This window comes from Pseudopodoces humilis, chromosome 8 (assembly GCF_049639895.1).
Source record: "Pseudopodoces humilis isolate 2021_Gansu_Grassland_sample_001 chromosome 8, ASM4963989v1, whole genome shotgun sequence".
Taxonomy (NCBI): domain Eukaryota; kingdom Metazoa; phylum Chordata; class Aves; order Passeriformes; family Paridae; genus Pseudopodoces; species Pseudopodoces humilis.
The window spans coordinates 14,321,206-14,340,881 of NC_142207.1; the positions used below are offsets into that span (position 1 = coordinate 14,321,206).

The window sequence follows — 19,676 nt, forward strand, 5'->3', positions numbered from 1 at the left end:
TTACACTTTATCTACGACTAAATTTTTCAGCAACCAACAAGATCATAGGAAAATTAATTTGCTGTGCTGGTACTTGTTTTGAATTTGTTTTGAGGACTTAGTGTGTTCCTGTGGATAATGCTTAATTTCTGGGTCCATTTATGTATTTCCTTTTTAAATAGCTCTTATATAAACACTTCATTTTTAATATTGTGTGTCAGAAGATGATAAAGGGTAGTTTTCCAGGCTTTTGAGTGAGACTGAAAATGAATTTGCCTTTCTTTTGGTATAACAAGGGTGGGTTTATCTTTTTTTTCCTCTCCTGTCACCTTATTCTGGAAAGATTGAGAGATTATAGAGGCAAACACTTCAGGTAGGCTTTTCAAAAGCACACTGTATTGAAGTGAGTGATAAATCACTATTGATTTCAGTGGAAACAGAATTAGGCCTGCGTTGAGCACTTTAAAAAACCACAGTTGAGTGCTGGCGTTTCAGCTTCCCATGTGGGTTGCCACACATTTATAATTTAAATGCTGTTGGGTTGCTTGAAGTGTATCAAGCACAGATGAGAGCAGAGTCTCTGTACCAAGGAGCTTGCAAATGAAGAGAATGGTTTTTAGAAATCAAGCATTTTTCTTTAAAGCTATGAAATATATGAGTACACTGTGGAATTTCCTTTTTACAAGTGAAGACAGTATGTGACTGACATTGGCCTGTGAAATTGGGGAAAATAGCCTGAGAAAAGAGAACTAAATTAAAAGGGCCTTGAAAATGTAAAAGTGTCAAACAATTATTTTTAAAGTTCCTACTTGTAAGTAAATTTTCCTGAATAATGTGGTCTTGTATCACCTGTTTTATCTTTGTACTATAAATTAAACATGCAGTCAAGCCTAGAAACAAATGCTGAAATAAAGGAGTAAAATATACTTTTTTTCCCCTCCCTAATTTCTTTCAGTTTTAATTGTAGAGGTGACCTCTAACTACACAATGCTAAATCAGTAGCATCTAAAATCTTTTGCTAGATGCATTGGGAGGAGAAGGTCTAAACTGGTGGTTTCCAATCTCTCTAATTTAAAAACTATTTTCAGTGAGAACTCTTAGACTTTTTATTTGTAGTAGAATGATTGTATTTATTCAGGAAGTCACTTAGTTTAAAATAAGGTTGGATGATACCCAAATACTTTATTTATTAATTGATAAGGAAGACATTGTCTGAATTTCTTTCTCCATTTTCACATTTGACCACTGAAGCTGAAGTTTGTACTTTTTTGTTGTGTATCAGTTTTCTGGGCTACTTAAAAAGAAGCAGAGTGGATCATGATGTGCAGCTCAGTGCTCAAAGGCCTGGATTCACCTGGGTTTATTCTAAACAGCTCCCACTCCCAGAGAGGTGAAGTTGCCTTCCACAAGTACTTGGAGGCAGAGTGTGCTTAATGGTCCCCTGCTTTTGAGTCTAATGGACTCTGGAGATGTGCATGAATCTTTGTGTTACTGTAATACCTGTGAGGTGGAGGCTTGGGGACAAACTTCACTACTTAGGTGCTGTAAAAAGTATAAGAAATAGTATTCCCATTCCTTAACCATCACAGTTCAGTTGTAATAATAAAGACAACACATGGGTATAGATTGGCAGAGAGACATGGGGATAAGTGGCATATTTATTACTGTGGATAGCTGTATTCTTGGGCTAACATCTGTAAAATGCAGTGTCCCTCCTCTCTCCACGCCCTGGCATTGTGACAGAAGTGATTGCTGGTGATGGGTAAGACAGCAGTGCAGATGGCTGGGTGGAAGTGCAAGTCTAACTGTAAGACACAGAATAAAGGGTAATGAACTTAACTTGTAACGAAAGAGATTTAGGAATTTGGACTAGATTCCTTCCTACAGCATTGTGAATACACAGCCTTCCTCCTAGATTTATTACCAATCAGACATTGACGTGAGGCAGGAGGCAGATATTTTTAAATCTTTCTCCTTTGCTGTTTACAGAAGCACCTTCCCATCTTTTCAGACACATGCTATTGATCACCATGGCCCTGTCCCTGTGATTTTCTGAGTGAAAGCACTGTATGGCTGTGTGCAATTTACTGCTAAATGTGCTTCTGCAGATTGCTTGTCCTGGCCTAGGGAGCCACATTTTAGGACTACTGACAGAGAGGGAGCTTAGTGCAATCACAATGCTGGACAGGCCCTTGTTCTCTTACTATCACATGTTCCCTTTGTCCCTGCTGTGTTCTCTGTGGAAAATCCCACCAACCTACTCCTCCAGGCCATTGCTTTCTCTAGTCTTTGTCCCTATGAATGAAAGCAGGGAATCATCATTCCTTTTAAACTTGGGTGTGTTTCTTTGTTATTAATTCTTTTCTATATCTCTGTGCTTGCTTTTCTTCCTAGTGGAAGCAGCAAATAAACTTTCATCAGTAATTCTGGCACCGCTGGACAGAGAAAATGCGGTTGGGTCAGCATCAGGCTCTCATTTTGTTGGCAGTGGGGTAGATATGAAATCCCTCTTGAAGATGTGTAAGAACTGGAAGAAACCCTCAGCCCTTGTCAAAGGGAAGTGTGTGCTTACCTCTCGCTTGCGATTTGAGGTCGATATTGGGTATTCTGCAGAAGTGATTGGAGTGTTCAAACAGATGGATTCCAGAAATTATGGTGAGTCTCCTGCTGTGCCTGCTTTCTAATAAGGACCTTGTTGGGGCTGCTCTTGCTTCAAAGAAGAGAGGTTGTGAGAGTACATCCCTCTGAAAGAGCATAAGAGAATGTACTTTGGTGAAGATTTTAAAAGATCATGTTCTGCTTTAGTGTTGTATTCGTGTGCAGCACTTTATCCCCTGGCAGAACATGTCCTCTTCTGGGCCTGTTAGCCAAGGTGGTATTTCAGATCTAGGCATTTACATTTACATTTACTGTAAATACTGTAAATGAGGTCAGTTGTGCTGATAATTTGCCAGCAGTATGGAGACCATGCAAAGTTTTCTCTTTATTTTCAAGTGCAGCTGGACATTCTCTTACTTCTGCTTTATTGTGGTGTATAGTGGCTGCAATTGCCTGAGCAGATTTAATTTACCAGGAGTTTTACCAATGTTTTCAGGGCAAGTTTGTGGAGCACTTTTTATGTTGGCATTCAGATTTCAATGGTAAATACAATTTTTTTTCCACTTGTACTTTGGAAAATGAGACACAGAGTGATGAGGTGACATGCACAGTGTCACAGAAGAAGGTCAGTGACAGCATGGAGAAGAAATTCTGGAGCTCTAGTTCTTTGGGCAGGGCCCCACCTGGTTCATTGTGTCTTCACCTGACTCTGAATTCATTCTTCCCCTGGATGTTGTACACAGATGCTACCCAGGGATAAGCCTGCCAGATAGATGTGGCATTGATGTTACATTTTGGATATTGATGAATTGATTAATTTCCTCCTGTAGCCTCCTGAGCACTTTGACTCTTGGGTATGGAGGCACAATTGAAAGTGAGTGTTTTACTGACTGAAGTCAGAGTTTGTTGGCTCACAAATAGAAACTGTGCACGTATTCTTCATCCCTTCTTGCAGTGAAGAGAAAGTGTTTGCCAAAATCCTTGAGCAGATGAGTTCATTAGGAGAGCTGATCTTGGCTTGCTCTGGTGATACCACCACTTCAGATGTTTGGTCATACTTCTAAATCTTCTCCAAATAGTTTGCTTAACATGACAGCAAACAGAGGAGAATTGATTCTGATCAAGGTAACAATTCCTTTAAAATGGTTCTGAAATGCAGAGGATAGGTAGATAGACATGTTCTTATGGACAGAGAATTCAGTCATTTTTTAGTTTGAAGAGACTTAAGACGGTGTTTGTTGTAACTGTTGCAGATATGAATACCAGAAAGTGGAATTTCCTGCTGGAGGATTACCCCAAACTAAGTGAGTAGCTGTGTTTCTCCAATGAGGGAGAACTTCCTGTGCATCAGTTTCTGTCTGTTGACTTTTGCCTATATGCCTCTGTGTAATGCTGCTGAAACTATGACTTACTGAACTGAAATGTAGAACTGTGTTTTGGTGTGGTGTTTTTTTTTTTTTTTTAATACATGGAACTTTGCAGAATAATCCAATCTCTGCAGCATGCTTCTAGCACATCTGCTTCTCAGGTTTTTATGTTTAGTTAAGCTTATAGAGTGCTTTGAGATTAATAGCATTACACAAGTCCTAAGTATTATAACTATTATTTATCATCCCAGTCAGCATCCTGTGTTTGCTTTGGTGCTCATGTGAGTGTTTGTGGCTGTGGAATTTGGTTGGGGTAAGTTTCAGAAGAATAATAAGGCAGCTGCTCCATGCACATCCTTAGGAAGTGTGTGTGTTTCAGAGCTGAAATGCTGTTTCTCAGAGCAATTTTTCTCCAGCATGGGCTCCTGCTTCCATGGGATACCAGAGTATGTTTAATAATTGAGTAAGTGCATGCTTCTATGATGCATGTGTTAATAACATTAGTAATGGTTGTAGGGCTGAAAGCCATGTGGTGGGGCTATGTAGGAAGGCTGGGTCTTGAAAACGAGTGTGTCTTGGAGGAGACTGTTAGGAAACTGCAGGGTTGGAATGTTGACACTGCTGATTTTGGTGAGTGCTGATAATTGCTCACAATTTGGTCAAAAGGCCTCTTGTACATGCCAAGGGCCTGATCCTGTAGCACGTGCCAGGCAGTTTGAGCAGACACGTCACCTCCTAGTCTGTCCCAGGCTCGGTCATGCTGGCTGGCAGTTGTACACATTACATGAGGTATTCAGAATCCCAAAGATTTGAGGAAAGGAAAAAAGAAATCCATGAATCTTGCAGAGTGTAATTTGTGAGGGCATTTGAGGATTCCAGCACGTGCCTTTTAGAGGAACAGCATTTGCTTTGTTGCCTGTTCATTTGCCAACATCAAAATTAAAAAAAAAAGATCATTTAGAAAGGCTGGTTGCCATTTCCAGCAGAGAGATCTGGTAGCTGGGAACTGTTTGTAGAGGTTAATGTCTCTTTTCCTAGTTGCTCAGTCATCTTTTTATAAAGGTCACTTCACTAAAAACTGTCTCTTGGATGAATCATGCTGGTGGCAGATATATCTTAATCACTCTTCCAGCTCATGTACAGAACAATAGCAACAGAATTATCAGTGAGCAAATTGTAGCAATTATGCTAACACATAGCTCGGTCTGTGAGTATAATAACAAGCTTGTGCTGTTCTTTGGGTGGAGAGAGTTCCTGCTATTGAAGAAGAATAAATTAAACTGGAGAGTTTTAAAAGTTTGGTCATTGCCCAACCACAAATGGAGATCTTTTTATATGTATATTTCTTGGAATTGCTTTCTCCCTTTATATGGCAGGGGTCCATCCTGCTGTTTTCCTCTCAGAGACAACTGAAACAAAAATACCTAATTGAATTCTGGTGCATTTACTGCTGGTTTAGTGAGTTCTTATTTTAGTTGTTTTTCCAAGCAAATTTTTTTTGTCTTCTGGACTTTATATACAAACCAGCTACTAAAGAAAAAAGAAGTTGCTTCCTGCAATAAAAACCTGTGCACCTATATTGGTGTTCCTACTGTAGAGGTGTTGTTGATTTCATAGTCACTGGACAATAATTATTAAATAAGTTTTCCTCGTCATAGCTCACTGTGTTTAAAACCAACGTTTATTTTCTTAGAAATTAACTGTTGGGTTAAAAAGAAACACTTACTTTTGAGGGGATGGGATAGAAAGGCTGCTGGAGGGCACTAAAATAACATTGTCCAGGAGGAAAATTGTCTAGATGCCGTGATTGTTATGGTGAATGAGTTGAAAAGATGAAGGCTCCAAGGTCTTGCCATGATGGATGCTGGGGATCCCTTTAGTCCAACTGTGAAGTAAAAGTTGTGAGGCTTCATGGATGCAGTAACAGTATTGAGGAACTGAAGTAGCTGCCTGTGAGCTGGTTCTGTCCTGTAAGGTGCTTCTGTCCAGGAGAACAGCAGTGGCCACCAGCTGAGCAGGGAGGTGCTGTTGGTCCTGAAGGATGGCTGTCAGAGTGCTGCTGCTAGTGGTACAAGAGGTGTTTCTCTGAGTCTTGAGGTGCTTCCCGTTTTCTTAGCCAATGTGGTAAACTGGAGGCAGAACCCAACTGTGTGAATTCAGGAAACAGGAAGAGAAGAGAGTTTTCAAAACTCTCAAAAGACAAATTATATTCTTTAGGTAACTGTCTTGGGTCACTTGTGATGGCTTTGGTGCACTGGAAACCTTAGAGGTACAGAATCCCAGGGTCAAGATGCCCCTGCTTTTTAGGCTTCAGGAGCAGTTTTGTTCAAATCTGTACTTTCATTTCTGAGTAAAGTGTGCCCTAAGCTGCCCTCAGTATGAATAATCCAGCTCCAGCTGTATTAGTAGCAATCATCTCTGAATGATGGCATCAGAGTTTCAGTTTTTTTATAACCAAGTCTAAGGGGAGGAGATGTGAATCATCATGTGGTTCTGAAATAGACTTTAGGGAAGAGGCCAGGCTAACACCTGTGCATGGTGCCATGATTTCTCTGAACTGTTTCAGGATAGGAAATAATGTTTTTGCCGAGGTTGAGGGTTGTGTCCTGAGATGCATAATGGAAGTTGTGTGTGCTGTCCCTTCAGATAATAAATTGCTCTGTTCTTTGCAGTGAAAGTGTTACTGAGCCTCGTATCTGTAGAAGTGGAGCCACTGCCTGAAGCAGTAATTAAGACCTTTGCTGCTCAACTCCAGAGATCTCCATCACAGACAGACATTCCTGATGCTGACCTTTCAGTAGTGGACTCCAAAATTGTGACAAGCCTCATGCCCTTTCAGCGGGAAGGTGTGAAGTATGTCCTTTTTGCATGCTGTTAAGCGCTGGTCCTTGTCTAGAATTGTGTAGTTTATATTGGTGCCCAGGTTGCCTGCTTGTCCATGGAGGGTTCTGCATTTCTCTAGAGACTGGGTCTATTATACTCTTTGGGCTTTTGATTGTTTGGTATAGTATGGTTTGTTTGGGATTTTTTTAAATTTTTATTATTTTTTGAGTGACACATCTTTTTTATTTCTAGATAAAATTCATCATGAGTCAGGTGGAAAGTAGTATTTTGTTAGTCTAAAAAATTGTTCAAATGATACATCTCTGATCTTCTTCTTGTGGTTCAGTATGCACATAATTGTCATATGATTTTTATTTTGTAAGGTAATTGTTTTTTTCCCAAGTGCATCTCTTCTGTTGTTGTTGTTTTTTGAATATTAAATACGCATGGGAAGGGACCAGGAAATGGAACCCAAGCCTTAAAAGATTTAAAATTACTAATTATATGTACAGATAAAAACTTTAATGTTGCTGTCCCCATCATATATCATCATTAGTTGTTTATTTCAATATGCAGTCCAGGACAGTCTGTACTTAATGGTCTTAAATTGCTATTGTTTTTAGTAATAATTTCTTAGCTCAGCCAGAATGAACTCTAGAACACAATATGAGTAATATCATGGAAAGAACGTGCTTTAAATAATTGTGAGGTCTTGACACTACTTCTCATATGAAATCAAAATCTCTAAGGACTAGGATGAACCACTCTGTTCAGACGCTTCCAAGCTTTGAGAGATTTGTGAGAGTTGCTCCCTTGTATGAAGACTAAGGGAGAAAATCCAGGTTTACTGAAGAACCCAGATCACTTCCAGGTGATCCACATTAGAGGCTCAGTTATGACTTATGCCCATCTTGGTTGCCAGATAGTAACTCATTTCTTGACTTCTCTTTCCCTCTCTATTTTCCCCAGTTTTGCAATTTCCAGAGATGGACGTTTGCTCCTCGCAGATGACATGGGCCTGGGCAAGACCATCCAGGCCATCTGCATTGCTGCCTATTACCAGCAGGAATGGCCCTTGCTGGTGGTCACTCCTTCTTCCGTGAGGTTTACATGGGCAGAGGTACTGTGAGCTTGGGCATGTGCACGGGGTCGGTAAAGAGCCTGTGTGATGGATAGACTGTACTGTGCTTTGCAAAAGTTAAACTTCTAAGTGTATTAAGGCAAAGAAGCAAAAAATTGCACTGATTAGAAGCTTGATAGTGGGAAATTGCTTGGCACTAACTGTATGATATATGCCTAATTATTTTTTTATTGGCTGATTTTCTTTTTGTAGTCCATTTGTTGGGAAAAGGGACAACTAGACAAAGTGTGTGTCCTCTGACCCTCTTGCTAACTTTGTTCCAGCAAGTTAGTTGGCTCCAAGGGGGCATTTTACTAATCAGTGTCAAAGATAGTAGTTACATTCAAGCAATTGTCTTGTATTGGAGCCCATCATAGCAGTATTTGCCAGTCCCTTGGCTGGAATGGAGGTCCAGGTGATGGGATTCTCCACTCTGTTCAAAAGGCTCCATTATCATCATCATTAAGTGTCTGTCATAATATGTCTTTTAACCTGTGCAGTGTGTGCTGCAGACTCTTCTGAGTCCTTTATTAATGTAGGTCAAAGCCCAAGAAAGTTTTTGTGGTTGAGAAATGTGTCTTGAAATAAATCACTGCCCTAGTTTGTACACTGAGGCTGTTGGGTTGCCATAGGCTAGTGAAATTTTCACTGTGGGAGAAAAAGGTAAGTCAGAGCTTTTAGATCAGTAATTTTTTTCCACAGAAGGAGGAGGTGGGAGTTTAGCTTTTCCTAGAATATGGCATTGATGAGAAAAGTATTGATTTGGATTTGCTGGTTTTGTGCTATAACCAGGTTGTTAGAGCATCTTGGTCTGGGTTTTAATGTCCAGTAGTGCAACAAAATGCAGGGTGAGAAGAAAATAAAGTTGTTTACTGAAAAAGTGAGTGATGCTCATCATACTTGAAATCTCAAGGTCTATAAACCTGTGGGAAAACACCTAACCTGATATTGGACAACTGCAAATAAACCTTTTGCAAATAAACATTCTGCTTCAGGAGTTTTAAGAAATATGAGACATTTTTGTCTGGTTTTTTTTGGTTGTTTTATTTTTTTCTTAATTTGAGTGATTGATTTCTTCCCTCTCCTACTCCCAGCTGCCCAGGAGGCTCCTGTGGGAGATGTTTTGTTAGGACATTTGCTTTAGAGATCTGGTTGATTTTTGAGTATGTGTTAGATGCAGATGTAAGAAAAACGTGTTTCAGAAATTCAGATGGTGAATTTTATTATAGTCTGTAATCTACTCAGTTTATTCTTGTACAGATGTGTTTTACTGTAATGATAAAGCTTTTGTTGTGTCTCTGGAACCAAACTGGAAGAAATTTTCTTCATCTTACTGATATCAATGTTCCATTTTGGCTTTTTGTGCTCAGTCATATACTGACTTTATAGTCAAGGTGCCATAGGAAGCTGGTGGGAAGGAACAAGGTACTCTTGGGTCAGAAGTGTGCAAACATGCACCCACATGCATTTGGAATTCAGCATTGAAACTTAATTAACAGGTTCGTTTCATGGCACTTCTTGTGGACTAAGGTCAGCACCCTGTGAAAAATTCAGGATTAATTTTATGGTGTAAATTAGTAACATACCCTTTATAAAAGGAGAGTAAAGTAGAGTAGGAGTTTCCAGGTACTTTCCTTTTGTTGCTACCTTTGTCTTAAATTTTGACATGATGTCAAGCACATACTTTTTCGGTTGGTATCTAACCTTGCCTCCATGTTTGCTCATTTTAGTTGTGGTGCTTTCAGTAAGTGGAGGATAGTTAATTGTTACTTTCTCACATACTGAGAAATGTGAGAAGCTCACATTTAACTTCTGCTGCTGCTGCATGAAGTTGCTGAACAGTGGAATGATTGTGTTTGGGGGATTTCAACAGGCAAAGCTCCTAGAGACAGAGATGCCATTTCTTATCACCATTTGGTTACATTTCTGTAGGGACCAGATCCTGATGGGCCCAGGCAGTTTTTTGCAGAGCAACATCAGCAGAACTCAAATGTTGCAGAGAGCTTGGTGTCACTGGGGACAGAATTACAAGGGAAATGGTGGGTGGTCTGGCTAACAGATGGGTCTGGGGGAGGATATCTTGCTCTGGTGTGTGGAGCATTTCAAGAGGTTGATTGAATGACAATTACCACATGAATTTCAGCTGCTGTCATAGAGCAGCTGGTATGTTGTCAACTTGATCTTTTCATTTTGTTTTGTTTTTTTGGTTTTGGGTTTTTTTGGTGGACTTTTTAAGAAGAGGAGGTAGAAGAAGAGTTTTGTTCATCTGCATGTGTTGTACTTCATCATAAACATTGCTATAGATGTTAGATGTTTACTGCTTAGAAGTCTGTTGTTTCACAACCTTAGTTTCCTGTTGAGTGGGAAAAGTAAATTTTCCTGTAAGCAGTGGTCACAGTATTCTCTGGCTCTGAGCATATCAGGTACCTTTCTCAGGAGGTTATGTACATTTCCACTAAAGATCAGGGTTTTGTTTATTGTTTTGGAGTATTACTGGGGTTGGTTTTGTTTTGTTTGTCTGTTGGGTTGCTTTTTTTTTTTTTTGCAGTAAGAAGGAATAGGGTTTGAGCTTTCCTTGCTGTGTAAAGTAGATGTTGCCTTGTAGCCTGGGTTCTCTTCTTGATGTTCCCATTACCAAGGAGGTTGCCATGGGAAGGCTGCTTACCCTTACTGTACTCTGAAGTGATGTCTAATGGTGGATGGGGTGGGTCCATGTTCTAAGTATTCAAGAGGAAGTTCTGTGTAGTGCTTTGGGATCTTGACAAAGAAGATAAGCGCTAGAATGCAATTAATTTCTTTCCTCTTCCTCCAGGCATTTCACAGATGGCTTCCATCCTTGAGTCCAGGAAGCACCAATGTCATAGTGAGTGGGAAAGACAGCCTAACAGGAAGCTTGATCAACATCATCAGTTTTGATCTCCTCAGCAGGATGGACAAGCAACTTAAGAGCACATTCCAAGTAGTTATTGTTGTAAGTGGTGAATGAAATTTTTCAAGTTAGTTCTATGCTGCAAATGGGGTAACCTTTGTACAGCAACGAAATGCGAACTGGGCCTTATTTAGGAATGAAAGTATCTTATAATTGTGTCTTCATTAGTACAAGCATGGGGTTTCTCTGAAATCTTTTGAAATAACTAGTAGAGTTTAATTCCTTTGGGATTCCTAAGGCTGTGTTTTCACTTTCACTGGTTATGGTGCCTCTCTGATTTCATTGTGCTTGGTCATGTCCTCTGCTGGAGAGAAAAGTGTTTAATGTGGTGTGTCAATACAGTAGTCTTGGAATTGTATCTTCTTAAATCTTGGACTTCAGGGTGGTGTTAGTGTTTATCCGGTAAACCATATAACCTTTCAACATCAAGCATGTGGGTAAAGCATCAAGAAAATCTCTCTTAGCTTGTGTTCCACTGACAATCTGCATTAAGCGTCCTTTGATCACTTGTATAGTTTCTTTTGTAAATTACTTCAAGTTCCAGATTTTATCTTTTTACAGAGCCACAGTAAATGGCATTTTTCTGGATTTCAGTTACTAAAAATTCAAAACATCTAGTGTTTCAAATCCAGCTTGGATCAATAGAGAGCAAAAGTGTCTGTGTAGCTTACTATGAGTATTTGGTGTTCTCAGTCTAGTTTTCAGCACACATATACACCTGCTCAAAGATCATGGCAATTGGAACATAATCTTTCTGTTTCTCAGCATCAGATGGAATGCAGCAATAAATGGAGTTCTTTGGAGACCAAGCTACTCACTTTTTAATTTTTATATTTTTTCTCCTACCCACACTCTGAGTAAACATTCTGTCAAGGTGGAAATGCAGATTATTAATTTTGTAGGCCCAGAACTTTGCCTTGGAACTTTTAACCAGCACTGAACTGGTGGATGTTCTTTTTGTGTGTTTGTATGTTTAAATTTGGACCCTTTGTAGGTTTTTACAGATGGGAGTAGTCCTACTGCTTGCTGAACTTTCCTGCTTTTTCTTCCAGTCTTCTTCTGGTGGCTGGGAAAATTAATGTAGCTTATTTTTTATTTAGGAGGGAGAAGGCTGTGCCTGAGAGGCTAAGCAGTTGCATTGTCTTTGCATGCTTGTTTGTGCCCACGTGGAAAGATGAGAATATACCCTTGGAGGGTGCCGATTGCTTTTTCTGCCTTAAGTTCTGCCTTACTATAGCAGTAGAAGTGAAGCCCATTTGAGGGTGATGTCTGAAGTAGGAGACTATTACCCACCTGGTGAGCCCTATCAGCAGAACAGTTGGATCTTAATTAGATTTCCTTTTGCCTTACTATTTGCATTAACCCCTTATTAAGGGAACTGGCACTATATAGGCCTCCTATGTTTGCTGCATTTAAAAGAAACATAGGGGCAAATGAGTGTCAGTTACGAAATATTCCTCTTTCTCCTTCCTCTTCAGCTCTCTCTGCTCAATGTTTTTTGGTATTCATTTATGATTCATGCCTGCAAGGTTTGATTTTTGTTCTGTTTGCTTGCAGCTGCAGGTTTGAGTACAGGAAGCCTGCTACTCTGCATCCTGTCTTTTTGTTTAGAATTTGATGTGACTATCCCAATGCCTGAAATATCCTGAATGAAAGGCCTGTAATACTAGATAGCTGAGAATACTGGAAATTTGTTCTGTAACCTGCGTTTGGGCTATGGATCTGAACTGACTTTGCTTTCATGCATTTTTGTTTCAGGATGAATCTCATTTCCTGAAGAACACAAAAACTGCACGCTGCCAAGCTGCCATGCCTCTACTTAAGGTGTGTAATGCTGGGTGCCAAAGCTCTGATTGCTAACGTCAGGCTCCTGGGGCAGTGTGCTCCACTTACCAGGCTTAGGAGCCAGCAGCTGAATTCTTTTGGTGTGCAAGGGAAAATCCAGGTAATAATGTAGATCCAAGACTAAAATTTGGCTTTACCTCTTGTTTCCATACAAATATTACATGGCAAAACTGAACAAAACAAAAAGCTCCCTTGATATAATTGTGGTACTGCCACTGATGAGTTCTGTGGTGACAGAGAAGGGAAAAGGGGATGTCAGAACTTACTGAATGTATTCAGGGAGAGTAGAAAGAGTATAGTGGTGTCAAAATAGCTTGTTGAATGAAAATAATCATTATCAGTTACTTCTCAGCACACAAATTGCTGCTGCATGTCAGAATGGCATTGCCTAGGGCCCTGCCCTGGTTTTAGGGTACTAGAGTGTTACTGCAGGCTTCCAATGGATTTGTGTGGCTGGGGCTTAGGAGATTTCCTGCTGGTCACATGTACAGAGTTACTGGGAAATGGTGGAATGTGAGGTTAGTGGGACAAGTGGCCCATAGAAGCGAGACAATAGTCAATTATAAGATACATAAGGAGAAGTGTAAATTCTAATGTTTGCCTGTTGTCCTGGGATCAAAGAATCACCCTGATAGCCTCTAACAGATACAGATGAAAGTTATGGGTATTTTCTAGACACTGCAGGGCCTGTACATTAGAAGAAGATAAATGCAGTTCCTCTTCAGCAGTTAATCAGCAGCATGTATAAAGAGAAGATTTGATCTGTGATGGCTTTATAGCAACCAGCTTTAATATGCAAGATTCTTAATGGCATGCTGAAGATGGTTGTCCTTGAATAACTTGGTTGTTCTCCTTAAAAGCCTGACTCTTGTCTCCTCTTGGCTTTCAAATCACTTCAGGCTTTTAATGTTTGGAAACTTAAGTAGGAGGTCCAATTTTGTGAGCAGTTTGAAATACAGTAATTAGGGTGTATGTCTGAAAATCGTGGAAAATAACAAATTCGCCCTCATTTTGAGCAAAATGCTCAAAAAGCAGCCTCATCCTTTGCTACTTGAAGCTTTGTAAGGATCAGCTTGTCAAAATTATTTGTAGGCTGCATGATATGAGAGTGAAAGATGGTAGCTGTTAGGCAGAGGTTAATTGCCTGTATGCACTTGCTGAGAATTTACAGTTTTATGCTGTCACATCACTGGTCTTAAAGAATTGAGAGCTGATGCTTCTGAAACTGAATTTCAGTCTTCTGAAAGCATTAAGAGTTTTATGTTCATATAGTGTATTATCTCACCTGCAACGAGCATGCAGTACCAGATATTTTGTGTTAGATGTTCAGGTAAATTCTGTTTGCCAGGTTGCTGACTAAAATTTCTGGAGTATTTGCTGTAATAGCCATTTTTCTTCTCTCCTTGCTTTGCAACATTTTGCTTTAAAACTATCCCCATTGGCAGCTGTGTCTTCACCTCGTAGTGAGTGATGCTGTGGTCACTACAGGTACAACACATCATACCAATGTTTTTGTATTTGAAAGAACTACCAAAATATGAAGAGCTTTCATGACTTGAATACTGACTTTAGCAACTATACTATGTGATACTTATAGTAAGTATATATAGCCAGTGGGGTAGAAATGGGAGTATTTTCATTACTTTACATTATACCTTGATATTACTGAATGAGAGGTGTGGCTAAGATACTGCTGAGGATAATACTCTTGTTCTTTCCTTCTCTATGTTAAAAGGATTTGAGCAGTAGTAGGGGTCTTAGAAGGGACCAGAAAAAGGTGTAAGTGTAGGCAAGTCCTTGAGAGGTAAACTGCTTCTAGTACTTCAGTCCCTACCTTAAGGTCAGAGTGTGCAGCTGTGCCAGTGCTGTAACCAGAGCCCCTGGAGCTAACGCATGCCTTGCTTGTCTACCTTCTAAGCATTGCCACTTCTAATGGTTAACATAATACTACTATAAAGCATCTGAAATTGCCATAGTTGCAGGTATTTCCTATGAGGATCTCAACGTCCTAAAGCATAAAATCTTGAACTGACTTTTAGGGACAGAAAAAAGGAAATCTCTTAAGAAATGTGATCCTTAGTCCTTACATGCTAGAAAGATTTATGAGTCCATAATGGCACTGAACAGATCTAAGTTAAAATGTTCTGGAGGCAGAAATGTTTGTCATTTCTATCCATACTTAATTAATTCTTTTTATCTTGATAGAATCTGCTCTTTTGACTTCTCCATTTGAATAATAAATAAAATACATAAGTTGTTACAAGCGTTTATACAGAACTGCACAATAATTGCATTAAAACATTGATAATAAAGATTACATGTCTTGGATATTAGTTTCTAATTTGTCTTGTTAGATAGCCAAACTGAATCCACACCTCTCAAATCTTTAGCTCATGGTTACAGCATTTAAAGCCTTATTTTAGTTTTAATATCTCATATTGACCGGTTTTCAAAATGAAATGGTGTTTTCAGCCACTCAGTCATAATTCATCTTTTCCTTCTCTCTTGTATAAATTGCAGAGCAAGTGTGGTATGGAATTGTCAAGCAAAACCATGTATTAAACATGCCTTTTAAGTTTTCCAGTTGGGGATTTTGAGACATTTTTTTAGTATTAACAAAAGCCGCAAATTTTGTGTGTGCAGCACCCAGTATCTTTTCTGACATACTTAGCTGCTACCCTCACAGAGATTTAGAAAAGTTTTACTTGAGACAGAGACAAAGGAAGAAATTTTATAATGTCTGGATGTATGCAGTGCCTGTGCTTGCTGCTTCATGGCTTGCCCCAGCTTGTCATTAGTTTAGAGTAAATACATAGACGTGTTATACCAAATTTACTGTTAGTGGACAGAACTTTGAGGGAAACTTAAAATTGCATGAACAGTGAGATAGGGTGAAATAGCAGCAGCAAGATGTTTAGGCCATATTTCTTATTGTGGATATGCACACTTTTGGGTGTGCAGAGTTGTACATGGGGGAGAATGCTCTGTCTGCCTGTGTGAAAGGAGGTGGTAGAGTTTGCACACAGTCTGTGTGCATCCCTGCACAATTATGGAGAAGGATGGATTGAAAGCTGTAGTAGAAAACAGTCTTTTGATGTGTGGTTGTGTGGCAAAAATGTTGCTTTCAAAGTCAGCCAGCTTTCACACCAGCAGGTCTGTGCTGGCAGCTGCCTGGGATTTGTCCCCAGCTGCAGCACCTCTCACGGTACTCAGGGGCTAGAGGTTGCTGTGTTCAAAGTGGTCTTTGTGTCTTGTTTCCATGCACATCAAAGTGAGAATAGTTTCATACTGTTGGGCTGTGGTTGAGTCACTAAAAGGCCTGGTTAGGCCTGGCATGTCCTTCCCCCTAATTCAAAGCTGTGTCAATTGGTAATAGGACCTACTTGCTGTCATCTTGCTGTTTTCTGTAGTCACATGTTTGGGACTGAGTTCTCCTAGGCATACTGACAATACTGGTTGTTCCCTTTACCTCTGCCCTGCATCTGCTTCCCTCAGAGGCAGAAAGTCTCAATAGAATTATACTTCTTGTAAGCATTTTGTTTTTTCTTTCTAAGATGAGACAAGCTCAGAGACATAAACATAGGAGAGGGAGTATACATACTACCAATATCCTTAAACCAGCAGAGCCTCAGGGATGTGGTTGGCGAAGAAACAAACAAAACAGATGTTTTTCACTCATCTGTGGGATCTCTTGGGGACCAGAGTGGGAAGGATTCTACTTATTTTGACCAGCCAAGGTACTGCATGGTCTTTATTGCCTGGAATACTGCATGCAATTGCATGGAATACGGCAAGATATGAAAACTAGGGAAGGTCCCAATGGAAAATGGATGAGTTTTTTGGAAGCATGACAGTAACTAGTGAAGAACTGGGTTGGAAACTGAGAAATAAAATGTCCTCTCTAATCAAAAATTCCAGTGGCATTAAATGTTCTTATACTCTTTGTGGTCTCTATGAGCATTGCTCTCCAACACGTGGATAATGTTACTAATTTGATTGTTCCCACTGAGCTGCTGTTTCAGTTAATAGTCTGATGCACATCCTGATGTTTGCAGGGTTAAAGGTCTTTGGTTTTGTTATGGGAGTCCAAATACACTGTGTGGCTGGAATCAAAACCTTTTATGCTTGTTGCCATAGAGCAGCTTAAAAATAGTGGAAACAGGTCCATGCTGAAGGTAGAAGGTGAGAACACAAAAATTTCCATTTCTGTCAGGAAATAAACAGCAGCTGTCTTTAGGTGTTTCAAATCTCATGGATTAGATAAATAAACCTTTCCTCATTGTCACCTGCTGAGAGAAGGAATTTCGTCTTGAAACTGAAGAAGCTGTGGGCCCTCAGGGCTCCATCTTCAGATCTGCTCTTACCTTCCAATATTTTTTCCTTCTTGTAATAGGAAAGCAGTTTAATTTGCTTCAGTCATAGCTTATCACTGCTGTTTGACACACATTGTCTGTCTAGATGTCAGTTAACAATAGGGAAAAGTATTTATATTTTTTGGAATAATTACTGTACGATCGTCTTATGAAATACAGAGCCTGATCTCTTGCCCAAGTGGAGAAACAGACTCCTCAAAGCAGCTGCTACTCTTCCCCTTTATCACATCTTCTGTTTCATGAGGTGATTATTTTATTATGGTCCTTTTCAGATTTTTCATTTTGCAGGATAAGCTATTCTTAAGCTAAGCACTTTTAAATGACACAGTAAGCAAAAACTGGGGACATGAGTAAATGTACAGCCAGAACCAGCCACGCTTATTTAAAAAAGTATGTCAGTCTGATAGCATATGGCAGAGCTCCTGCTGTGAAATTCACTTAACACAGAGAGAGTCATTGTATGTTAATGAGGCTCTTTGGGTGTTCAATTATTTGTCTGTCACATAACCCCTCTGCCTTGGCTACTCCCCTTTGAATTGTTGGTTGCTGGGTCTTGACCTTAAAATAAGTGCCATCATTTCATAAATTATTCTTTGACTTTCAAAAGTGACTTTTGTAAATGTTTTCCCAGCTGTGGAATTACTTCTTGCTGGTGTATTGTGTAATGCTACAAAGCCACATTTGTCTTAGGCTACTTAGTAAGTGAGAACTGCAGACCAGCTCTCCACCAGTTCTGTGAACTTCATGCCTAAATGCAACTGAGCAGCTAATGTTAGTTCATCTATGTGGAAATATGTATCAATTGATTATAAGATCTGTTTTTTCTAGGAAGTCCTTTCTGGCCCCTGCAATCTTATTTTCTGTGGTGTTGTTCCATATTATTGTTACAGACCTTTGAAGAAAGAGGCTACGTGCTCGCTCTTGGCAGCACAGAAGGTTCAGCAGGAAACAAGAATTAAGCAGTGATCAGCAGAGACTTCTCTGCAGGAGCAAATCTTCATTGGCATCTATTCAAAATGAGATGCCACTAGAAAAAGAAATGGGAATCAAAGCCATTTCCTTAATCCAGAATTTAAGTCAGCCTTCACCACTTGGAAATTTGTTGTCCTAGTTTTTTTTTTTTTCCTCTTCTCTTCTTTCTTGAGCTCCATCTGTCACAGGTTTTAAAACTGAAAGGGACCTTTGGGATAATGAGTTAGACCACCTATGTTCTGTGCAATTTTCTGGAATTAATTTCTGAAGTTTTTCACTGCTCTTGTAGTGTTAGTATCTTTTGAGGTTTGGTTGTTGTTGTTTTTACTGGTGGTTTTTTGTTTATTTTTTTTACTTTTCAGTTTGCTTTAAATGGTTAATTAGAACACATGTCACAGCCCTTGGTTAGAGCTTGCAGTGGTTGAATATCCTGTGTGTTCAGAAATAAGTTACACACAGCAAAGCAGCAGCTGGACAAGTTTAGAATTCAAATAACCTGTAACTTCATCATCCTCTTTTTTGACACCTATTTAGGGATTGGGGAAGGAGCCTGAATAATAGTTTTGACTACTGGGGAATTAGTGTTCCAAACTCATCTTGTGCGGCTCCTGGGGAACACTCTCTGAGAAGCAAGAGCCTTGAGAATGGCATAAAGCCTTTCAACACAGTTTGGTTTATGTTGCATTTATTACGTCCCTGGTCTGTTTTGAGTGTGTTCTTGCTTTAGCTTGATCCAGAGCTTTCTTATATGAGATGTCTGTCATCCCATGCCTTCATGTTTCCCTTTTTCTGGCAGTTGCCTTCTGTTGGTCCATGAGGAACAAGTTTAATTTGGAGGTTTCTTGCACTTGTGGGATTTGCTTGTCTTGCTTTTCAGCAGATTTCTCAGGGTAGTATCAGCTTCCTCCTCAAAGGTTTCTGCTGGGTGTCAGATATTGTCTAGGTTCTGTTCAGTTGTCCTCTAGTGTTAGGTTAATTTTAAAAAGTGACCTACTTTGTTTGATCACCGTTTCCTCGTGGGATCTGGTATCTCTGGTCTCTGTGACTCCTTCCTCTTTTGGGTAGCATCAGCACCTCTGTCTTGTGCAAACTCTGACCTTCTGACATGCTCAAAGGTTTGACCTCTCCTCTTACTTAGTTCAGTAACTATTCTGCTTTTTTAAATGTTCATGGGAGTTGTCTGATCCTGGTAGTGATCACATTTCCCTCTGATCTGTTTAATAGGGATTATTGGAGAAGGCAAGTCCCCCCTTGATCACAACCTATATATAAATAATCGATAGAATCTTGAAATTAATTTCCGGAACTCTTTTTCACCAGTTTTGGTTGGTAAGTGGATGAAACAGCTGAATAGATCTGGGTGACTTGTTGATCTCAGTGAAATGATAAAAGAATTTAATTTTCATTTAAATGTGAATGAGCTGTTGGTACAGATGTCACTCAACGATCTCTCTGTTATTTTAATGAACCTGCATTAAACCATGTAGGAAATTGCAAGGCACGTGTAACTTAACTACAGTATGTGAATTTACAGCAGTAGAAATTCATAGCTTTTATCTAATAATAGAATTAGGTAATAGTGGTGGCATGAAGGTAGAAGTGGGGACTTCAATGTCTATAATGTAATTTTTTCCCCTACTTCTTGGGAGCACCTGCTTTAGATCCAGGCT

At 39.6% G+C, this 19,676-nt stretch overlaps 1 protein-coding gene across 7 annotated transcripts in view; it reads left to right on the top strand.

Moving 5' to 3' along the window:
• The window catches only part of SMARCAL1 (SNF2 related chromatin remodeling annealing helicase 1), a 37,256-nt gene that overhangs the window by 3,736 nt on the left and 13,844 nt on the right, over positions 1-19,676 (top strand). For all 7 annotated transcript variants that reach the window (XM_088059280.1, XM_005519686.3, XM_088059282.1 and 4 more), the window contains exons 4-9: positions 2,374-2,634; positions 3,831-3,881; positions 6,617-6,797; positions 7,737-7,887; positions 10,700-10,858; positions 12,575-12,640. In XM_088059280.1, the coding sequence (XP_087915406.1) occupies positions 2,374-2,634; positions 3,831-3,881; positions 6,617-6,797; positions 7,737-7,887; positions 10,700-10,858; positions 12,575-12,640 (869 nt within the window). The remainder of the gene's footprint in view (positions 1-2,373; positions 2,635-3,830; positions 3,882-6,616; positions 6,798-7,736; positions 7,888-10,699; positions 10,859-12,574; positions 12,641-19,676) is intronic.